General features: G+C 35.0%; 1 protein-coding gene across 7 annotated transcripts in view; it reads right to left on the bottom strand.

The window, feature by feature from the left end:
• Positions 1–12,005: 12,005 nt before the first annotated feature.
• Positions 12,006–22,907, bottom strand: part of Alas (5-aminolevulinate synthase) — an 81,131-nt gene continuing 70,229 nt past the window's right edge. For all 7 annotated transcript variants that reach the window (XM_075362335.1, XM_075362329.1, XM_075362330.1 and 4 more), the window contains one exon: positions 12,006–12,289. In XM_075362335.1, the coding sequence (XP_075218450.1) occupies positions 12,137–12,289 (153 nt within the window). In that variant the 3' untranslated portion in view covers positions 12,006–12,136. The remainder of the gene's footprint in view (positions 12,290–22,907) is intronic.

Raw genomic sequence — 22,907 nt, 5'->3', positions numbered from 1 at the left:
GTGCTCAGGTGTAAAAAGAATTCAGTAGGCGGGGACCTGGCCGGCGAAATTCTTTCTGTAAGAAAGGGTAGGTGAAAAGACATGGTGGTTTAACTTAAGAATCAAGAAAAGGCACCGCAGACATTAAAGGAGCGTATTATGACCTACTGCTACGGTTCTGTACCCAAGAAAGACGATTTTCCGTAAATGAGCTTAGGTGGGCAGTCATGAGAATAAATCTTAAGAAAGCCCCAGGGCCTGACGGTGTCTTGGGTATCTTCATTAAAAGACTAGCAGAGAAGTACCCATGGCAAACTCTTGAGATGGTTAACAAAACATTGACAAAATGTAGCTTTCCTAGAACCTGGAAAGAGGCTAGGTTGGTCCTGATTCCCAAAGATAAAAGGGGTCAGGAGTCCACATTTAGACCGATTTGTCACCTCAATGCCATGGGGAAGGTCTATGAGTGTATGCTACTAGAAAGATTGAGAGAAGAGATACAAGACTCCAGGGGACTTTCTCCATAGCAATTTGGATTTGTACATGGTAAATTCACCCTTGATGCAATAAATGGAGGGACTGAATGGGCAGCGGGAAACAGGAGAAGAAGGCAAATACCACTCTGGTCATCCTATTAGATGTTCAAAATGCATTTGGAAGTCTTCCTTGGTAGCTTGTTTTGGAGGAAATCAGAAAGAGAGGCATTAGTGAATATTTGTTGGCGACCATAAATAACTACCTGTTCGACAGGACCATTAGTGTGGCTATGAAGAAGGTGATGTTGAATTTTGGATGGATGGAGAGGTCCCGCAGGGATCGGTGCTGCGGTCCATCCTTTGGAACTTTGCATTTCATGATATTTTGCGACAGGAGCTTCCGGGGTACAATACTTTGATTGCCTACACGGATGATCTTATTCTTCTCACTGCAGGTCATACAGAATTGGAGGTTGAGGCTTCTGCAAATGGAGCAATAAGGATTATCAGTAATTGGTTATAAGCAAGAGGCATGAAACAGCCCTGGTGATGGTGGGTCGTCGCAAAATCATAGAGATCAGCAAATGTGTTGACAGACTCAGGGTAAACACCTCTAAATATGTAAAATACCTTGGAGTTTACAGTGACAACCCATACAGTTTTACAACACATAATGGAGGCTTCAAAAAAGGCTGAGAAGGTTATAGTTACTCTTGGAAAGCTTATGAGCAATAGACGGGGACCTAGTCCCAGTAAAAGAAAGCTCATCCTTACGGCTGCTACTTCAGTCCTTTTATATGCGGTGCTGGTCTGGGCTGATGCTCTGGATATCAAGAGAAATCAAAAAAAGGTGGCCTCGCTGCACAGAAGAAGAGTTATCAAGTTGGCGTCTGCATATAGAACAATCTCCAGCCCAGCAGTTGAGATTATTGTAGGGGTTCCCCTCGTGTACCTCAGAGCAGTTCAGCTAAAAAGAATTTATAGTGGAATGCGGAAGGAGGAGGCTACTGCAGATGATTAGGGAATGGCAAGCGAGTTGGGAAGAATCAAACAAAGGGCTATGGACAAGACGACTCATTCCATGGTTGCAGCCATGGTATACTAGGAACCATGGTGAGGTTGGGTTCTTCCTGACCCAGATGTTATCAGGTCATGGAGTGTTTAATTCATATCTCCATAGATTTAAAAGGAGGGATTCACCCCTATGCGTGTATTGTGGCGACTTGGATACACGCGAACACATTCTATGTGTATCCACGGTGGTTGAGCATAAAGAAACAACTGGGGCTTACAGGAATTATACCAGATAACACTACTAACATCATGCTATGTGGGAAAGAAGAATGGATTGCAGTTGAGCAGCTTGCGTACTGTATTATCAAAAAGAAGGAAGCTGAGCTCCAACAGTGGGGTGCAGATTAATATGGAATAATGGAGAGGATTGATGAGTCATGATGATGTTTACTTTTCAAAAGACCTCTAACATCAAGGTGAAGAAACTGACTGGTGAGCGAGGGGGAGATTGACAGCCCTCTGTGGAGTCGCCATTCATCTGTGCTTGCATAGATGGGTGACAGCGATGAAGCACGGGGACTCCTGAACCCCTGAACTCAAAGGAACCTCTCGGGGCCTAGTAATGCTTGACTCTGGGTCAGGCCCTGGGAGTGGAGGAATGGTGAGAAAGGAGTTTTAGTCAGTAGGGTGCAGGTACACATAGGCCTTTAATTACATCTAGCCAAACCCGTGCAAGTACGATACTCCCTCATTTATGGGGGGGAGGAGGGTAAATGTAAATGGTATTTCTACAACTCGTTGAGAAAAAAAAAGAATTTCTAGAATACTAGAACTAGTATAAAGTAATAACGAATTACTTTCTAGATACCTGGAAATATTCTTTCTTATCCTAATGTCTCTAAAAATTGGGGTAGTATTACTGAACAGGATTGTAGTTCTGTAAAGATTTTCTGGAAACGTAATTTTAATCATTTAGAATATGGCTCAAAATATTTCACAAAAGTATAAATCTCATTTTCCAATGCTGATCTAATAAAGTATAGTTTTTAATTTTTGTTATAATTTATTTATAAAGAATTTGAGCGAGAATAAGGTAAATAAAAAAAAAAAATGGATCATCAAAAGAGTGACTGAACCCCAGCTTAAAGTTTTATACAAAGTTTAATAAAATATTTTTTTGTTTTTTTAATATCCTTTACAACTTTCTTTAAATGCTTCTTGAATTAGAAAATACAAATTACAATAAAACTTCTTTCATCTAAAAGATAGAATCTCCCAAAGCAAATCTGAAGATTTTATGGTATTTAAGAGTTATGACAAAAACTCTAGTACAGGTATTAAATCCTATCCTACACGTTCTAATTTTTCCTGCCAATGTCAAACTACTTCCTCAAAAAAAAGAAATTAAATAATACTTGTGAGAAATAAACACCAAATCATGAAAGCACACCCAAAAAATTTGGTTCAAGGTGCTTACATAAAACTATTATCTTTTTAAATGCGTTTCACCAACTCTAAATCCTTTACTAGCATTGTTCATGGATGATTAAAACTTTCAGTCACACTTCAATAGCTGTTAGTTGTAGGGAGCAAATTCAGATGTCTCAAGTTTTTTATTTAAGTTTATTAATCCACAGAAGAATCTTACAATTATTAATAAGAATCTTACAATATTAATCCACAGAAGAATCTTAATTCACAGAAGAATTTTACAAGAAAATTCACCATTAATCAGAATAATAGATCCTCTCTAATGGTGTTTTTGATGGAATCTGTTTATGTGTAAATGAATCTGTAGAGAATAATTTACATGGACTCTTTTGTTTACTCAAATTCAACCTGATATCTACAATTCTGAAAATACTAGAAGCAGTTAACCGTGTCAAAATAACACATTTGGTAAGGTACTCAGCTGGTGATGTAGAGATTACGAGTTCAAAATCACAGTCGTTGCAAAAAATATGTTGTAAAACCAGGTTGCCCTCTGTTAATGCACAAGTACCAAATTTTTGTGACCAAGCGAAAAATAAAAATAAATTAATATAGAAATATTAAGGTTTAATAAACCTTTAAGACTGGGGAGTCATACTGGCGGTCCCCAAGGTAATTTTTTGTGGCCCACAATGCTCTAAAATAAAATCAAAACAGAACAATATGTTATGAAGAAAGTAGCACTTAGGAAAGATCGAGGCAATAACGTACAATTTCATCATGTTGAAAACAAGTTAGAGCCCTCTGGATGGTGCTGCTACTAGCGGCAATGCTAACATTTTTGGAGGGAAGCTATTATGATTGTGCATCTCATCTGTCAACTGTACAACATTTTGTGTTTTTTATTAGTTAGTTTGTTATATTTACAGGTCACAACATAAGAAGTAAGTGAAAATGAGTAATAGTTAAGACTATGTTAAAATTTTCCATTATACCTGTATTATACGCATCTTAAAGAGTATTGATATGTTAGTGGTATTTGATTTCATTTGCTTTATTATGTTATGGATCTCATTTATTCTTTCTCTACATTTAAGCACTTTTGTCAAAAAAATGTAAATTTATTTCTCTAGTATTTTATTCAATAATTTTAAATATTTTCAACTTGATTATTTTAATGTTTCTAACGAAAGTCATTAGCACTAGTTTATTTGTCTCGATCGGCGTGATAAGATTTGTGGGTTGTTTTTTATAACTTATTTTTTTAAAATTTAAGTAGTTGCAGTTACGTGAATTTTTAAAATGAATACCTTAATTTTTTTAAAGCAAATGTCACTTTCAATGCTAAATAAAATATGAAAGATTGATGATGAGGGAAGAAAATTTCAAGAAAGGTGTGAGCTGAACTATTTTTGTGTGAAAGTTAACAATAAAATTACATGCTTAATTTGCAAAGAATCAATTAGTGTCACTAAAGAATACAACATTAAGCAGCATTATAGCACTAATCACAAAGAACAATTTTCGTGCTTCGAAGGGAAAATAAGAAAAGAAAAATTAAAAACTAAAGAATTCACTTAATAGCCAGCAAAGAGTGCTCACAAAATTCATGAAAAGTAATGAATCAGTAACAAGAGCTTGTTACAAAATAAGTTATCTATTAGCAAAACATTCAAAATCATTCACCAATGTGTCTTTAATCAAGAAAAGTATGATTAAAGCTACTGAATTCGTCTGTCAAAAAAGGTACAGTCATTTCGAGATATATCATTATCAAGAAATATGGTGGTAGACAGAATTACTGAAATAGCAGATAATGTAAGTTCACAACTATAGGAAATAGTACAGTACCAAAGGAAATGTACCAAAGTACAATTCTTTTCAATTGCGACTGATGAAAGCACGGATGTGAGAGATGTTGCACAAGTTTCTGCTTTTTCGTGGTTGCGATAATATGAGGGTCATCGAAGAATTGTTGGAAATTATCCCTCTTTATGAAACTGCAACTGGTGAAGATATTTCTGATGTTGTATGGAGCATTTTAGGAAAATTTAATCTTTCTCTTGACAGGCTTGTTTCTGTAACAACTGACAGTGCTAAATCGATGACGGGTGAAACTAAAGAATTTGTGTCAAGACTGACAAGAAAATTATAAGATGAATATCCAGATAATTAAAAAATCAAAACTTTTCACTGCCTTATTCACCAAGTTCTCTGTTTAAAAATATTAAAAATGGACGAAGTACTTAAAACAGTAACAAAGACAGTCAACTTTATTCAATCAAGAGCATTTAACCATCGCCAGTTTACTTCGTTCCTTAAAGATTTAGAATCCAAATTCGAAGAACTTCGTTATTACAGACATTCATTGGTTGCCCTGCCAAAAAATCCTGAAGAGATTTTATCTGCTTTTAGAGGAAATAATCGTAGTTCTTGAAATGAAAGACGAAAAAAACAAAAACACATCGATTATAATAGATCCTTTGTGGGTAAAAGATCTGGCATTTTTAACAGATATTACAGGTCATCTGAATAATCGTAATATTACATTGCAATGCAAAGATCAATTAATAACAAATATGTATGATGCAATAAAAAGTTTTGCACAAAAACTGACTTTGTTTAAAGATCATCTACAAAAATAACGTTTTGACTATTTTCCTACGTGTGAGCAGTTTAAAGCACAAAATCAAAATTACTACTTTTCACAATATTGTGGTAAAATTGAAGAAATCAAAAATGAATTTAAAAGACGTTATAATGATTTCAAAGAGTTACAAAACGTTTTTTCTCTTTTTATTGGGCCTTTTTCCTTTTAAATTGAAAATGCTCCCACTTTGATACAACTGGAATTAATTGATTTCCAGAATGATATGGTTTTAAGAGATAAATATCGAGAGGTAGGAATCCTAAAATATATTCTAATTTAGATGAAATAGAGGCGGAAATTACAAAATTTTCTGCACAAATTTTATACTATTTTGGGAGTATGTACTTGTTTGAACAACTATTTTCATCCATGAAATTAAATAAAACGGCCTATAGATCAACATTAACTGATAAACATCTGTCTACCTTAATGAAGATTGTCTTTTCTAAGTCTTTGAATCCATTTATTGGAAAACTAGTAGGAGGAAAGCACTGGCAAGTTTCTGGAAAAAAAAATTGATTTTAGTTTTATAAGTACATTAAATTAAATAAATTTTTAAATAAGAGCAATTATATAGCAATGTTATAAACTGTTACCTTAAATTCACTTAATTACATAATGTGTTTTAATTATCCATATTCCTGAATCCTCACTTCAAAATATAATTTTAAAAAAATTTTAGATGTGATGTGGCCTGCGTGAATCTTACCAGTTGCATTAAATGGCCCATGTTTAAATTGATCCTGACACACCTGCCTTAAGATATAGTCTACTAATTATGTTAAGTAAATCATCAATCAAATTTTATATAAATTGTTTGTGCACTTTTTGATAGATGTAGAAAAACCCACATACAAACATTCTCTTTTTTCTATTTAGCCTCTGGAACCACCGTAAGGTATTACTGTAGCGGATGTTATGTATGAATGTAAATGAAGTGTAGTCTTGTACAGTCTCAGTTCGACCATTCCTGAGATGTGTGGTTAATTGAAACCCAAACACCAAAGAACACCGGTATCCACAATCTATTGTTCAAATTCATATAAAAGTAACTCCCTTTACCACGATTTGAACCTTAGAACTCGACTTTAAAATCAGCTGATTTGTGATGACAGGTAACCACTAGATCAGCCCAGTGGGCTACATACAAACGCTCTGAAATGATTCATCATGAAAAATTTATAAAAAAAAAAAAAGAAAGAAAAATCATGTCACCATTTTCTGAGTACAAAAGACACATTTTTATTACCCAATAAACGTTCACCAGTATATTTATATTGATGTTCAACAGAATCTCAGGAACCGAATCAATCTGAGTAATGCTTTTACTACATTTGATTTTTGAAAAAGGTTTAACCTGTAGAACTTTTAAGGAGTACCTACACTATCAATTAAAAGTGCAAGAAAAGCAATTTAAACAAAGAACATGTTGGATTTTATAGCGTCATTGTTCATATAGCAATATTCAATCAATGACTAAATTACATTCCACAAAAGGCACCTAAATGGTGCCTATGAATGAAATTTCGAAGATAGCCTGATTTTCTTCTGATTTTAAATTAATCAAAATCAGGCTTCCATTTTCAAGATACAAAAATAAATAATTTTATAGTTTTAAATTTTTCATAAATTAGACGAGACAATTTTTCATGGTGTGTTGCATCCATACAATATTGATATTTTATCTATACATTACTCGGAAAGATTTTGTCAATGAATGCCTTAACAAAAAATAAAAGAAAAAAGCTGACAGTACAGTTGTAGGACTTTCCCTCCACGCGGCTTTTTCTAATGCACAGCTAACACACTCAACTTAATTTAAAATATTTATAATTTTATTTAAATATAATATTTTTTGTTAATTTAATTCAATTATTCTAACTAAAGCACACGCGCATACTGTATTTCAGTCACGTTGGTGTGGCAGTACTAGCGGCCACTTTAAATATTATTAATTCTACCGCTCACCTGTGATGTTACAACACAGCTGGTACTGGAGGCTAAACAGAAAAAGAAAGAAAGACGACTACAACAGCTGTACATCAGTGCTACATTAGCGCTCCTTGTGGTGAGAGGGGGTACTAATAACACACTGTACGCACTTAGCCACTAGTTTATTTAGAGTATTTTTCGGGGTGAGGGTGCAATTTTACAAAACTTTTTTTTAGAAATATTATTTTTTAATCGTTAACAAATGTGCCTAAGAAAAATAAGACTAATTAGCCAAAATCTTGAGACACTAAGGTTGCCTTTGCTATTCAGCCTCACCCCCTTCACCTTTAAAAGTGAAAATTTAATGGCATCAATGCCCCATATATAGAAGTAATGGACTAAGTTTGATCAAAATTGGTCGAGCAGTTCTGGGGGTACAAGGTGATTTAGAGGCCAACACCCCAAACACAAGCACATACACACATATATATATATATATATATATATATATATATGAAGATCCGGAAAATTTCCATCTGGATTTCTGGGTTCCTTAGGTGTCATCAAAACATAAAGATCCAGTGAAAACTGCACATTCCCAAATTGGACAGATTACCATACTTTACCTTCTATAGCTATAGCAATAGGCAGGAAAGTAAAAGTAATAAAAGGAGAAATGCACTACAACTACAAGGTTTTAACAAAGATTTGAAATATTTTGTATGGAGTTTTGTCCTCATTAAGCCTTTGATAGAATGTACGGGTCAATACCCAGCTATAAGAAATTGACAGTAATGGCTGATAGTATTTTACATTGTATCTAGTAACATTTTAAAATAAAGTGTTTGTGCATTGATAGTCGCTACTAATCACACTGACAACCAATATTGGTAATACTACACAAATTTTTATACTTTAATTATCCCCACCATACTACAACTATGCAGAGTTTGGATTCAGGCAGTACCATAACAGTAAAAATGTAAAAAAGACTTTGCCATGAGAGGCAGAAGCCATTTTTACCTCGGAGTATTTACTCCGATATAAAATCAGTATAGTTAAATGTCAATTAAAGTAAAAATATTCTTCAAGTTTCAATAAAACCTTTTCTGGATTTTTAACTAACACCAGAGTAACTAAAAAGTGGGTTGAAATAGCACCTATACCACTAGCAACTCAATGAATAGATTAAGCTGACTCTTTTTCAGAGTGGTAGAATCTCTGCTCTTCTTCTAGAAAATTCTAGGTTCAAATCCCCATCACACTTAGCATATTTTCATACATTATAAAATTAATTTGTCATTACCACTTAATAAGGTATTGTACCAGTAATTACCTAAAGAATAAATAAATACGCCCTTACATTGTTAGTAATAAAGTTACTGTATATCTATATAAAAAATATATATACATATAAGGTTTGATCAAAAACTATGTGGAATTTTTAAATTTCCCAGGCTGTTGTCCAATAGACACAATTTATTTTTATTGTGTTGGTAGACTTATCTCTAACATATGTTTACACTGGTATTGGGTGCTTAGTTTATTGTTGGCTATTGAAGAGGTTACACAAGTTTTGGTATGGTCAGCAATTTTTAACTTGTGGAAAAAATGGAACAAAGAATTTGCATTAAATTTTGCTTTAAGGATGGAATAAAGTGCAGCATTGCACTGGAAATTTTGATTGTTGCTTTTGGTTCTTCTATGAATAAAACGAGCATTTACAAGTCATACAATCATTTCCAAGAAGGCCATGAAGACACTGAAGATGATCAGCATCCTAGACGTTCCAGCACATCAACATCAGATGACATTGAAATGTAAATTAAATGATTATGGATAATCACTGAATCACTATAAAGTCAATAAAGATACTACCTGGAAGTTCTACATCATTTGTGTGAAGCAATCTGAAGAAAACGCCTGGAATTATGGTGAAACAATTTATGGTAATTATACCATGAATACACCTGCTCACACTTCACAGGCTGTTCATGACGTTTTGGCCAAAAACAACACCGTTAGGATATTTCAGCTTCTGTATTCACCAGACATGACCCCCTGTGACTTATTCCTATTCCCCAAGTTGAAAAGAACCATGAAAGATGATGTTCTGCCAACATTGAAGAGATAAAGACATTATCACTGAAGGATGCCATACCAGAAATTGTGTTCCAAAGGTGCTTCAAAGACTGGAAAAAGCACTGGCACAAATGTATTATATCCATAAAGGAGTAATTTGAAAGTGAGAAAATCAATATTGATGAATCAATAAAGATTTTTTGCGAAAAACTAAAATTCCACTTTTTTTTTATCAAACCTCATATCATTAAAATAACTATTTGAATAACCAACATTTAACTATTTTGAATCTTGGATGACAAAAACTATGCAGACAATTTTAAAAGAAAGCTGGTGAAAAACAGTTGATCATGTTTGGTTCAGTTCAAACACTGATAAAGCACAAATGTTTTACTACTATTTTATCTTCCACTCATTTCAACTATAATTGTAACACAAAAACTAGAACTGATGAACATATAATTAATTACTTATTTCAACATGTTAAATCACTTTTGCAGCTAATTTTATTCTGGAAGCACATTTGTAGAAAAGGTTTTGTAGGAAAGGATTTGTAGAAACGAAAAGGATTTCAAGAAAAATTGCTAGAAATTAGAATATCATTGGTTTTTATTCTTCTGTACGTTTCAGAAGTATGAGTGCTCCTTGTTTTACAATTCCTTGCTCTCTTATGTAACTATTTTCACTTCTGCAACATTATAAGAGCATCAAAGACTAAGGGATAGGACCAATCAAAAGTGTACTGAAATACTTGTTGGTACATCCACCAATGTGTTACTGAATTCCATGTATTGTATATTTAGTAGTGGGTGGTTCCATACAATAATATTTCACTGAATATCAGTAAAGAGTTCTATTGAAAAGCTCAGTCATCTTAATGAAGTAAAATAGGAAGGTATGTTATAAAAAAGGATGATCTTTTCAAAATGAAAATGTAAGTATATATGTTTTATAAATACATAAAGTACTCTAAAAATCGAATTAATCTATGCTACCATAGCAGATAACAAGAAACTCAAGTTGCAACAATGTTTTGATTTAATGTGGTATCTATTTCTTTACTATTAAATTTTGACAGCATAAGAACAGTGAAAAGAAAATGCAATTAATATAAATTAAAAAAAAATATCTCATCATAAATGAAGAATTTAAGTTAAGAGTAAAGAAAATGTGAAGAATAACACACATCTGATTGAAAAGTATCACCTTTTTTCACAAAATTAAAAAAAAATCTAGAGAAAAAAGTGTATTAAAACTCGCAAATGAACTGAACTCTGATAAAAACTGACTTTTCAAAAAGACATATTGCAAAAATAAAACCTTCATAAACTGCCCTAAACCTCCATAGTCAAAGAAACAAAAAATACTTGCAACTATACTCCTGATGCAAGTAAAAGGATTCAGGAATGTGGGCACAGTAGTGAATGCATTAATAAGATTTAACAATAATTTAGGACAGAGTTCCTCAGCATAACATTGTATAAGCACAAACTTTAAAATTTTCTATCTGGCTTAAAAGACAGATTTTTTAAGTAAAAGATAATTTTAAAAAACCATTATAGTAAAAATAGACTTATCATTTGGATTTTAAACTCTATACAAATGCCAGACACATTCAGACAGTTTCAAAGTTATTTTTTTTTTAGAAAATTATTTTACATTAACATAGTCAATAAATTATGAAAAGTAGACCTTGTAAACAATATCTACTACCATTTTAGTGTATTGTTCCAAAGATTTTATAATCCTTATACTATATAGTTCTGTAGTTTCTCATCATCATATCAGAAAATAATGAAGTTTATATGCTTATTCCTTGCAACTGCTGATAAAAATTTATGAATATTTATTCAGGGTTTTTAAAGTATTTAGTTTTTGAGTATTTATTTCAGTATTTTAAATACTGAAAACAATGTTGATAATCTTTTTCACATAATGAAATTTAAAATTTTTAACAAAATCATGTTCTATAGGAATCATTCACTAACATATGATGGTGTTTGTAATGAAATTTAGCATAAGTTTAAAAATGATTTTAATTTTTCATTTCTGGATCAAATTATAAAAAAAAGGAACCATGAGCATCAAATTGGGGTGAGGAGAGTTGAAGAACTAAGAAGGTTAAATGTTCAGTGAAACATATGCATTGGTGGGTATACAAGGTAAATAGTTCCCAAAATGTTTAACAAGCAGGATGGAGGCCTAGTTATTTTAAAAAATTCTAAGGTTTATTATATTAATCAACACATAAAACTTACACAATCATCAAAAAATATGTAATGTCATTATTTCTAAAGCAAGAAAATATGTACGCTGAATCATAGTTAAATAACTATGACAATAAAAATGCACATTAGTGCATTTATGAACAGACTCACTGAACTTGATCATCTAGTTTAAAAATAAAGTTACAAGGAATTTTTTTTAATTAATAAAGACAATTTTTATGCTTTGCAAACATCAATCAATATTTTTATGATTTTTTCATATAACACTCATATAATTCTTAAGGTAAACAATAACAATAACTGTGCTACATATAATACTGTACTATTTTTTTTTCAGGTTAAAATTAACAAGCAGCTACTAGTTGTGGGCAGTTTGGTAGTAAACATCTGTCAAACGTTGTTGAATTGCAGCCAAAATTTCCATCCACATTCAAAACTGATCGATTCTCAGATAAATAACCTCCGAAATTGACAGATTTTTTACATTGAGCGCAACACTGAAAAAAATTATACATTAAAAAAAAAAAATAATAAAAGAAAAAAGTTTAAACGGTTCTTAAGCAATAAATTAATTAAGTTTTTAAATATGAACTATTAACAGTAAAAATATATAGCAATAAAAATATTTCACTTTCTCAATGGCATTTTCTTACTATTTAATTTCAAAAATTTAACTATCTTTGAGCACTGCAAGGACGAGCATTGTCAAGCAAAAAAATAGCACCAGAGGACAGCATACCATAACGCTAGTTCTGAATGGCTCGGCTACATTTCTTCAAAGTTTCACAGTAGACTGCTGAAGTAACTGTTGTACCACATTCCATAACATCGACTAGAAGAGCTTCCTTGGCACCCCAAAAAACCATAGCCATAACCTTCCTTGCTGACAAAGTTTGGCAGGCTTTCTTTGGCTTGCACAGAGAACTGGTAAAACCTCAGACCATCAACTGTTGTTTCGTTTCGGCATTCACGTAGGCCACCCAAGTTTGATCCCGTCACAATTCTCTTCAAAAAACTTTCTTCTTATGTGGCATAGTGTGACATCCTAACCCCATAGGGGAAGACGCCCGCCTAGTGACGTTCTGGTCGCCAACCCCCTTACGTGCTCTGATGGGCTTTAACAGGAGTCGTCTATCGCCCTCTAACTTTTTACATCTCATAGTAATAAGCCTGACCTCGTTGGGATACCACCAATGTAAATGCCTCGGTTGACATTTACATCAGAGATTTATTAACTCAGCTTTTGCCTTTGCTGTAGGCCTCATCCAAACATCTTGAATGTCCTACATCGTATCCCTCTGAATGAGCTAACCGAGTTCGCGGAAGCACGAACCCCGCACATAGTTCTACTTTTATTGAGCCAATTCTGTGAATGTCTTGAAATTCAAGTCAAATTTTAACACAACATACCACCAAAAATGTTGCTCGCAACAATGAAATTTAGTCCTAGTTCCTTACTTAGTTCTTACTAAACTCAACTTTGGTTCATACCCCAGACTTAGGTTAAATTATGGACTTCGGTCTGGTCTACAAGGGAGAGGCGGACAGACCTCCTACTCCCACTCAGCTCCATCGCAGAGTTCTGCATGACATTCACTTTTAAAACCATCATCAAGATGCCGCTACACCTCACAGCTGCATGGGATCCATGTCCTCGGCAGTGCAGTCACTGTTCCACCAACAGCTTATACAATCTTATAATCACCACAAATCTAACTAATTGTGGCTCGCCACCAATGTGCCTATCTTTGGCCAATCAACTGTCCAGGTGGTCCCTAGCCACCCGGGTTCCTACTCTACTAAATCCCCTCTGTCATCCTGCGCAGGGCGAGGAAATGAAGGAAGCCAGCCACAATTGTCCAATCTCTGCGAGTCCTCCAGTTGACTCACAGATCAAAGAAGTTTACTCACTCAAGTTCTCCAACAACTCTGGTACATTCAGCTTCGTACCAGGAACAGACATACAGGACATGGTCCACAGTATCATTGATCCTACAATCCGGACCCAAGCCGGAGTCAACCAAACCAAACCTAGCCAAACTATCCTTAAATGCACCATGTCCTGAAAGGAATTGAGTTATATGTCGATTGGGGGAGACCCAACTAATTGCTCGCAACTCCCTAATAACGTTTGGAAAAATACCATGCGTGTATCGACCAGAAGAAAAATTGTTCCACCTAGCTTGCCAAGATTCAAAACCACGATCTTCAATTTCTCGCATATGCCCTGAAGTAAGAAGGCCTCACTTCTTGGAAATATAACGCTTGCTACGTTCCGTAGCTAAAATATCTATGGGTTTCATGCTGGCGATTACACTGACTGCCTCTCTTGAGACAGTCCTGTAGCCACCGACAATAGCTAACAATAGAAGACTCTGAGCTCACACAAGAATATCCCTATAACATTGGAATTGTAAACGATGAGCCCAGACGGCTAACATTATACCACAAGCTTATGTTATAATATAATTACATAATATTAACATTATGTTATGTACAACATTATGGCCTCACAGACACCTTTGTAAAGAATATGCATCGTACAATAATTCAACCCCCAACCGGGATGGATGACTCTACAAATGCCGAAGGCATCGATGACCTTCTTCGCTACAAACTGGAGGTGCTCCTTGAATTGAAGCTTCTCATTACGGATAACACCCAGATACTTCTGAACGGTAACATACCTGATTGGAAGACCGTCCATCACAACCCATGGACAATAAGTTGCAGCTAGACAACACTTCAAGAACATCAAAGTGGCTTTCTCCCTACTGAAAACCATCTTATGCTGAAGACTCCACAACCTTAATACTTTATATGTCTGTGTCGCTCTGAACTCTATCTTAGCATGTGAATTGTCCTCAACCAGCAGCAACCCATCATCGGCATAAGCCATGATGCGGCAGCCACTGGGCATCCACAATCGCATGAGAGAATCAAACTTAATGACCCAGACGAGTGAACCTAAAACACTGCCCTGTGGACAACCTTTAGACAGGGTCTTTTCTACCTCCGAGCTGCCATCTTGAAGGACAACAGTTCTGATGCTGAAATAACTTGAGAGTCCTAATCTCATTTAGCATGCACCTGCTGCTGCAGTTGAAATAAAGCAGAGGGCCACCACAAGTTATTGAACACCCCGGATTTGTCCAAAAAGAAGCCATGTACATATTTGCACTCGCTGGATGAAACCAGATCCATGACCTTAAGAAGCGTGTTCTCTGTGCCCTTGTCAGGGTGGAAACCATACTAGTCGTTCATCAGCATATGGTTAGAAGTTAACCTTCTATTAATGTGGAGGTACAAGACCTCAAAAACCTTACCTACTACACACAAGAGGATGTACTCACCATCAGAGGATAGTAACAATAACTTACAGTGGGATCCTTTTCGCCACCTTTGAAGAGCAATTTCAATATACCACATTTCCAACATGCTGGGAAGTGCCCAGCAAAAATCAACCTATTTAAAACCCTAGTCAGAGAACCAAGAATCATGGTCAATGTGCGAACAAGAAGTTCCAGTGTGATACCATCATTGCTGGGGACTTTATTCCTAGCCAGGCTACAAATTACTTGATGGACTTCCGACTCAGCAATTTCTGAGGACAAATTCTCAGAGTAAAAACCTACAGCTTCCCTGCGGACAAATTGATGATATGAGGTCTCACCAACCTCGGTATAATCTGGAAGCAGATCGTCCATCAGATGAGTGAGGACATGATCTTTATCTATAACAACTCCATCCTGGGTTGAGAAAGCTGAAAGAAGAATGTCTTTTTTCTGCTTGTGACCAAGTACTCTATAGACAACACGCTATGGGTCTTTATTTCCCTGCTCTTGCACAAAAGAGCGCCAGGAATCACGTTTAGAAGACCTAACCTTATGAAAATACTCTGTCCTCTTCTGACGATAATCTGCAATCATGACTGCATGCCGATCAGGATCACCTGCATGTTGCGTGGCTCTCCTGAGCTGGCCCACAGTCCGCTTCATCGTGGTAAATTCCCGAGTCCATCCAGCTACTCTCTCCCGACCTGTGCTTCAGGGAATGGACTGCTCAATGGCTTCAACTACCGCAGAAGAAAAATTCTCCGCCAGGTTTTCTAATGGGACCTTGTCCAGACTTCAAGCAAAAACTCTAAGCCTGGCCGTAAGAATGTTTGAAAACATTGGCCAATCCGCATGCCTGTGCAGGAAGCACCCCGTGCTGAACAGGAACGTCACCCCTAAAGACATTGCGCAGCCCACCTAACCAATCAAAAACTATTAGCCAGTGATAGCTTTTGCAATCATCGACTACCGACCAATTGAGAATCCTACCAGGGATATCCTTACCAATGGTAACATCAACGTTGGTACCATGGAAGTCCCTCCACAAACCGACTGCACTGACAAAGGTAATCAATTTGCCAGCTACATTGAAAACATCAAAATGATGCTGTGCAATGAAACCTTCAATCAATTCGCCACCATCATCTGTGATCCCACTGTGCCAAAGAAGTGATTTGGCATTTGCATCAACTCCTAGAAGAATAGGACAACCTGCTAACATTCACGACAAGCTTAACAATGATGTGATGCGTCAGAGGCCTGCCTTATGAAGACACTATCTATAGGACTTCCTGCACAGTACAGCTGATTTGCTGTCACCAATTAAAAAGTTATTCCAACCTGAAAAATCTGGCAGATCACCCTTAACCACATACGGGTGTTGCAGAAGAATATCGAGACTCTGTTTCTGAACAACCTCACCTAACTCAACTTGCTGCATCAAGGCTCACTGGCTCCCTGGGCATTAAGTTGATCGAACCTAACCATCAAGAGAGTTAAAATACATCTCAACAGCTCTGAAGTAGCAACCCCTTTCCTTACTATTCACCAAGTGCCTATGACTTTTGCAAAACCTTTTACAATTCATGCAAGATGGAGCCTCCTTCTTTTGCGGACAGTCGTCACGCTTGTGGCTCTCCTCGCCACAATGCGTGCAGACCAATGCATACTTACAGAATTTGGCCCTATGGCCGAACCTACAACACTTAAAGCACCACTGTATGTCAAGGTATTCCTTGACGCGACAAGATGCAAAATCCACGAAGCTTCATCCCTCAAACATGAACTTTTGGTGGAGACCAGCCACTAACTCAAAAACTCTTTGATACCATGGGGCATCATGCTTGCCAGTCTTTAATACTAGCCTACACTGGTCCTTGAACGAGGCCTCGTCCAAATTGGTGTTTTGCTCTCGAATGAGCAACAAAACCTCCTCATCAGAGAGGCTCTGTTCAATGTCATAAACTAATAGGGGCCAATGTCATAAGGACTCGGGGCCTTCTCAACCTTGGGGTCAACCTTAACCTCAAGTATTTTAACAGCCAGAGACTCTGTGATGACTTGTTTTCCGCAACAACTACCAGCCCTTGGAAGTCTAAGGCAGAGCCCATTCGTTTGGTTCAATGAATCTCTGTGAGCATTTTTGGAACCCACTGAGCACAGAACTTCTGGTAGCCTAATTTATCGCTGACAATCTTGTATGAAACTATGAGAAATTTTCGGGAATTATTCGGAAAGTTCAGAGATGGTGAATCTTATTTTCATGCACTGTTTCATCTATTTCACTGACAAGATCATCACTCACAACAAGTCTACTATTCTTTTCTTCTACGTGGATGTTAGTCCTTCCATTTTTTAAAAATTGGACCCACTGCCGCATTTGACAGTCACTCATAATGTTTGAGCCAAACATAGTGTACAATAGACGATGGATGTCTTCTGCTGAAATATTTTGTACCCAAAAAAATCTTATGACAGCACACACCTCGCATTTTGCAGGATTCTCTACTGCTGCATTCTTGTTTTTACGTTATAAAAAGCAAACGGGCTAAAGTACGTGGCTCACACAGACACAGCTGGAAGTGAACTGATTCAGAGTACGCTGATATGTCAATGGCAGTGCCACTAACACTACCACTAGCGCTATGCTACAATGGAAGTTACTTTCCGCCCACATGTGTGTGTGTGTGTGTGTGTATGTGTTTGTATATATATATATATATACACATGAATGGCCGATGGCACGTGGCACCCTAAAACCTTATCGTAGCCCTGAGAAGGGGTGTTTGAGGATTCTGGAGTGGTGGCCCTAAAAAGGGCTGTTTTTGCGTTAACTCTGAAAAGAACTGTTGGGAAGCTGGTCTTCGGCAAAGTCGAATTGGCTGTAGTTGGGGAGTTGTGGCTTGTCCATTGATATCCAACCGGGCTTCCCCTCAGCAGCAGTTTGGTCCCCACTGCAGTGTAGCAGTGGTAGCCCCATACTGTCGGGTCAGCGTCGGTCGTCTTCCACCGGTGCTGTTGAGGCGGTTCTATCTGTGCAATCCCACACTGGGCCAGCTCCTGCTGCTGAGTTTACCAGCCAGGGCAATTGAAACTCAGCGAGCTGGAGCAGGAAGGTAGCGTCTGAGCCTAGTGGCTCCCTCGGCTGGCCAGCCAGGCCTGCACTTCAGTAGGGATGTTGGCATTCGCCAGAAGGTCCCACGTTGAGGCGGCCAGGGAACTTCTTCTTCTTCTTCTTGGGCTTCTCCAGGCGGTGGTTGACGATGAAATTGAAAATTCATTCATTCATATGCTCTTTTATTGGAGCCTGTGAGTGGTGGGGATGCAGTGCCACTATGGTGGGAGATCTCCACAGTCAGCTATATAGTGGGAGTGATGCTTGTGCAAGCAAGTATGTATACTGTACTCCCTCTGACTTTTGAGCTGCTACTATTGCCATCCACCAATACTGAAATAGGCATATATGTGGTAACAATATATATACAGTTTAGAAACACAAAACACAAAAATAACCAAAAACATCACAAGCAAATCCATTATCACCAATTGCATCATTCTCCACACCAACACTGATGATACAAGATTCTATGTTTAATTAATCTGATATGTAGGTCCTGCAACTTAATGATTCAAAAATCTATGACCAATAAAACATTTTTAACATTAAGAAAAACTACAAGAAACTCATGTAACAAGCACACATTGAAAAAAAAATACAATAACAAAATGAATGATATACTAAAATAACAACTGCTACAAAAATAAGTAGCTTATTACTTTTCAACATAAAAAAATCAGAAAAAATTTTTGAAACAATTGATAATGCTGAAAGTATACTAGAACTTGCCAATGCCAAAGTCAGTTTTAAGGAGAAGTATAAAAAAAAAGGATAATGGTTGAATCATAATTCTTTTAATTTTATGTTAATTTTACTTAGTTTTTAAAAAGATGTAAACAAATTAGACTTGAATTTAATACACAAACACCTTCTCTTACGTAATTATAGACATTAAATACACAATAACTAACTTATTTAATTATTTTTAAAATAGAAATAATCTATAGGATTACATAATTTATTATCTACTGAAATTTACAATACATAATATTAGGATACAGTTAAGGAATACAATATTACTGCAAGCAGCATTACAAAAACCAGTATTATCTAGAATATTCTTAAGTTAAAATACAGAGTTATTCAATCTAATTTTTGAATTTATGGAAATATATCAAACATACTTTAATGTAATAGGTAATAATCAATGGATAACTATGGATACCATTAGCTTAATGAACAGGGCATGTTGTATGTATCATTAAGTGGAATACATAATGGTTTTACAAAAAATAAGCCTTACTGTGAGTAACACAACAACAAAAGAATTATCCACTATTGAGGACAATATTCCACTCTCTAGATGGATTCAGACAGTATATTTCATGAAAATATCTAAATTCCAAAGATGTCTAATAGATGATTTTGCCATAACTGATAACACACTTATTTCTGAAAAACCAACCAATGAAGATATAATTTTTGAGGTAAAACAGGGCCAGTCAAATCAATTAGCCGATAGAAAAAAATGACTGAAATGAAGATAACACTACTGTTATCCCAGCCACATTGGAGTGAGGTAAAATGATATGAATTGTTCAATATTAACACAACTTAGTAAAACACACAAACAATAAAATTTATCAAACAATTTATATTTTAAGAAATAATTTTAATGATTTCAGGCTTAAAAATAAAAATAAGCTAACAATATTAATAATTTTTTAAGTTTAATATTAAGCATTAAGAGCTAATAACATTGTTATTTCAAGTAAAAACAGTTAACAAAGTAGAGTACTTTTTTTAGTGTTAATGTTCATAAGAAAAAATAATACAGAAATACATATAGTCTGTACTCATGACATTTTTGGTTAAGTTAATATTGCATTAAATATTACACTGATAAAATAATTTTTGTTTCAAACATGCGATACATGATTTTAATCTGTTTTTTTTGATGCTGAAAATGAATATGAATCTTTCTATCACGCACCATTTTTGAAAAAAAATTTAATTTTAGTTAAAAGGATTTTTTCATTTTTCAACGTATAGTTAGCATTTTAAGCTCCCATATTCTATTTTTTTAGCTCATTTTTTATTGTTTAACTTTGTTAACATAATTTGTAAGCTGTAAATAAACAATACTAAACAAAGAATTAAATCATATCATAGCCGCATATTATGACATCATATCTAATACTGAAGAGTAAGCCTTCATGGACAAGATTAATCAAGTCTGTGCAGGTCAAAACGTGTAGATGAGAACACAGCTGTGTTGTTTGTATTAAGCACTAGATTTAGGAATGAATTAATTTTGTTCAGTCTTATTGTTGTCTTAAGTTTGTTAATAGTGCAGTGTCATAATGCCTCGAAATTTTGTAAATGATGTGGATGTCTTTTGTTATGTATGTGGCGAGTTTACCATAAAATCAAATAGAAAAAGCATTACACCTTTAATTAAAAAAGCATATCATTTGTACTTTCAATATAAAATTGGTGATCAAGATAAGATGTGGGCTCCTCATATAGTATGCACTACTTGTTCTGTACATTTAAGAGGATTGGTGTCTATGGTTTGGCGTGAACCATGGATCATGCAACCAATTGATACTTTTATTTAACAAGTGTGTTTGGAATTTCTAAAAATCTAAACATACTGTAAAATATCCTTCATTTCAATCTGCAATCAGGCCTGTACCTCACAGTGAAATTATTCCACTTCCTTAACCACCTGTGAATATATGTTTCAAAAGCAGCGATGAAGAATCAGGCAGAACTGAAGAAGACAACAATGATTTTGATTTTGAATTATCTTCCAATAGATCACATATCACAAGGTGAATTAAATGACTTGGTTAGGGATTTAAATTTATCAGAAAATCAAGCTGGACTGTTAGGATCAAGGCTGCAAGGTTGGAATTTACTTTAAAAAAATACAAAAATTTTGGGCTTTCAAAGCTGACAAAAACAACTTGCTCAGTACTTTATTGATGAAAATAATTTGGTTTATTGCACAAATATTGATGAACTTATGTTGCACTTAGGATAAGTTCATAAACCTGAGGACTGGCGCCTTTCATAGATTCATCCAAGTACAGTAAGAGATTCTGTTACACAACAGTAACAAATGTCCTTCAATACCAATCGCTTATGGTATTAATTTAAAAGAGACATATGATGTGATGAAAGACGTTCTTGAAAAAATAAATGATAAAATACATAGCTGGAACATATATGTGGTGATTTGAAAGTTTTAGCTATTTTGTTAGGCATGCCGTTAGGGTACATTAAGTACATGTGTTTTCTTTGCGAATGGGACAGCTGTGCTAGGGATAAACATTATGTTACCAAAGAGTGGAAGAAACAAGACAACTTAACTCCAAATGGGAAAAATATTATTCATGAGCCCTTAGTTGAACCCAAAAAAATATTTTTACCCCCTCACCATATCAAACTAGGACTAATGAAAAATTCTATAAAAGCAATGAAGAAGAGGACACTCCTGGATTTTTGTACATCAGGCAGAAATTTCCGAATGTAAGTGAAGGAAAAATTAAAGAAGGAATATTTGTTAGTCCTCAAATAAGGGCGTTAGTCAAATATGATGTATTTAACTCAATGTTAAATAATGTAGAAAGTGAAGCTTGGGCTTCATTTAAAGATGTTTGCAAAAAGTTTCTCGGCAAACAAAAATCCGACAATTACTTCAATATTATTAATCAGCTTCTTACTTTATACAGAGCTATGGGATGTAATATGTCTTTGAAAATACATTTCCTCCACTCCCATCTGGATTTGTTCCTGGACAACCTCAGAGACATAAGTGACGAACACAGTGAATATGTTTCCACCAAGACATTTTGGTGATGGAAGGCCGCTATTATAAAGGGAAATGGAATACTAACAAGCTAGCCAATTACTGTTGGACATTAATTCGGGATGTACCTCAGCCTATTTATAATAGAAAAGCATCAGCAAAACCATTCTAACACAGGTATGGCCACGCAAAGTTATAAATTTTATAGATTTTAGCTATATTTTCCCTTAATTTTCTGAAGTATAATTTATTTAAAACTAAGGATGATAGAAAAATTGTATTTACAGATTTGCAATGTATGCAAAAAAGCACTGTAAGAAATGGTATCACACTTGGAGAAACATTAAAAAACTTTTTTTTTTATATCAGTATTATGTTTAATTGCATAATTACTACTTTAAGAATGAAATTTACCTTGATTTTAGAAATCAAACAAGAATATATCTATCAATAAGACTAAAATATTTGAAAATCGAGAAGTTTAAAAATGCAAATTAACCATGATTAATTTTATCGGTTTTCAAATGATTACAAGAACTTATTGACACGAGTAATCTTACTCAAAAATAGAGAGCAACTAACTGTAATGAACAAACATGATCAGTTTTTTATAACTCATTGTAAACAAGATTCAAGGTTTAATAAAGGGGCTTACATAAAATTTATTATGAAAGAATGATTAGACCAAGCGCTGGAAAATCTGTAATCATATCCATGGACTTAACACTTATCCTCTGCATAGTTACAAAAAAAAAACCTTAGTGAAAAACTTTAGCAATTTCTTGCTATTTTTGAACCTGCAGCATTACATCACATGAGAAAACTTGGATTAAAAAAAACATTAAAGTTCAATAAATTAAAGCTTACTTATAATGTCAAATTATTTAAGAATTTATGGCAATTAA

Source organism: Lycorma delicatula, chromosome 4 (genome assembly GCF_047948215.1).
Source record: "Lycorma delicatula isolate Av1 chromosome 4, ASM4794821v1, whole genome shotgun sequence".
In the NCBI taxonomy this organism is placed as follows: domain Eukaryota; kingdom Metazoa; phylum Arthropoda; class Insecta; order Hemiptera; family Fulgoridae; genus Lycorma; species Lycorma delicatula.
Note: the sequence above shows the minus strand (reverse complement) of the source record. Positions and strands in the feature narration are given on the sequence as shown.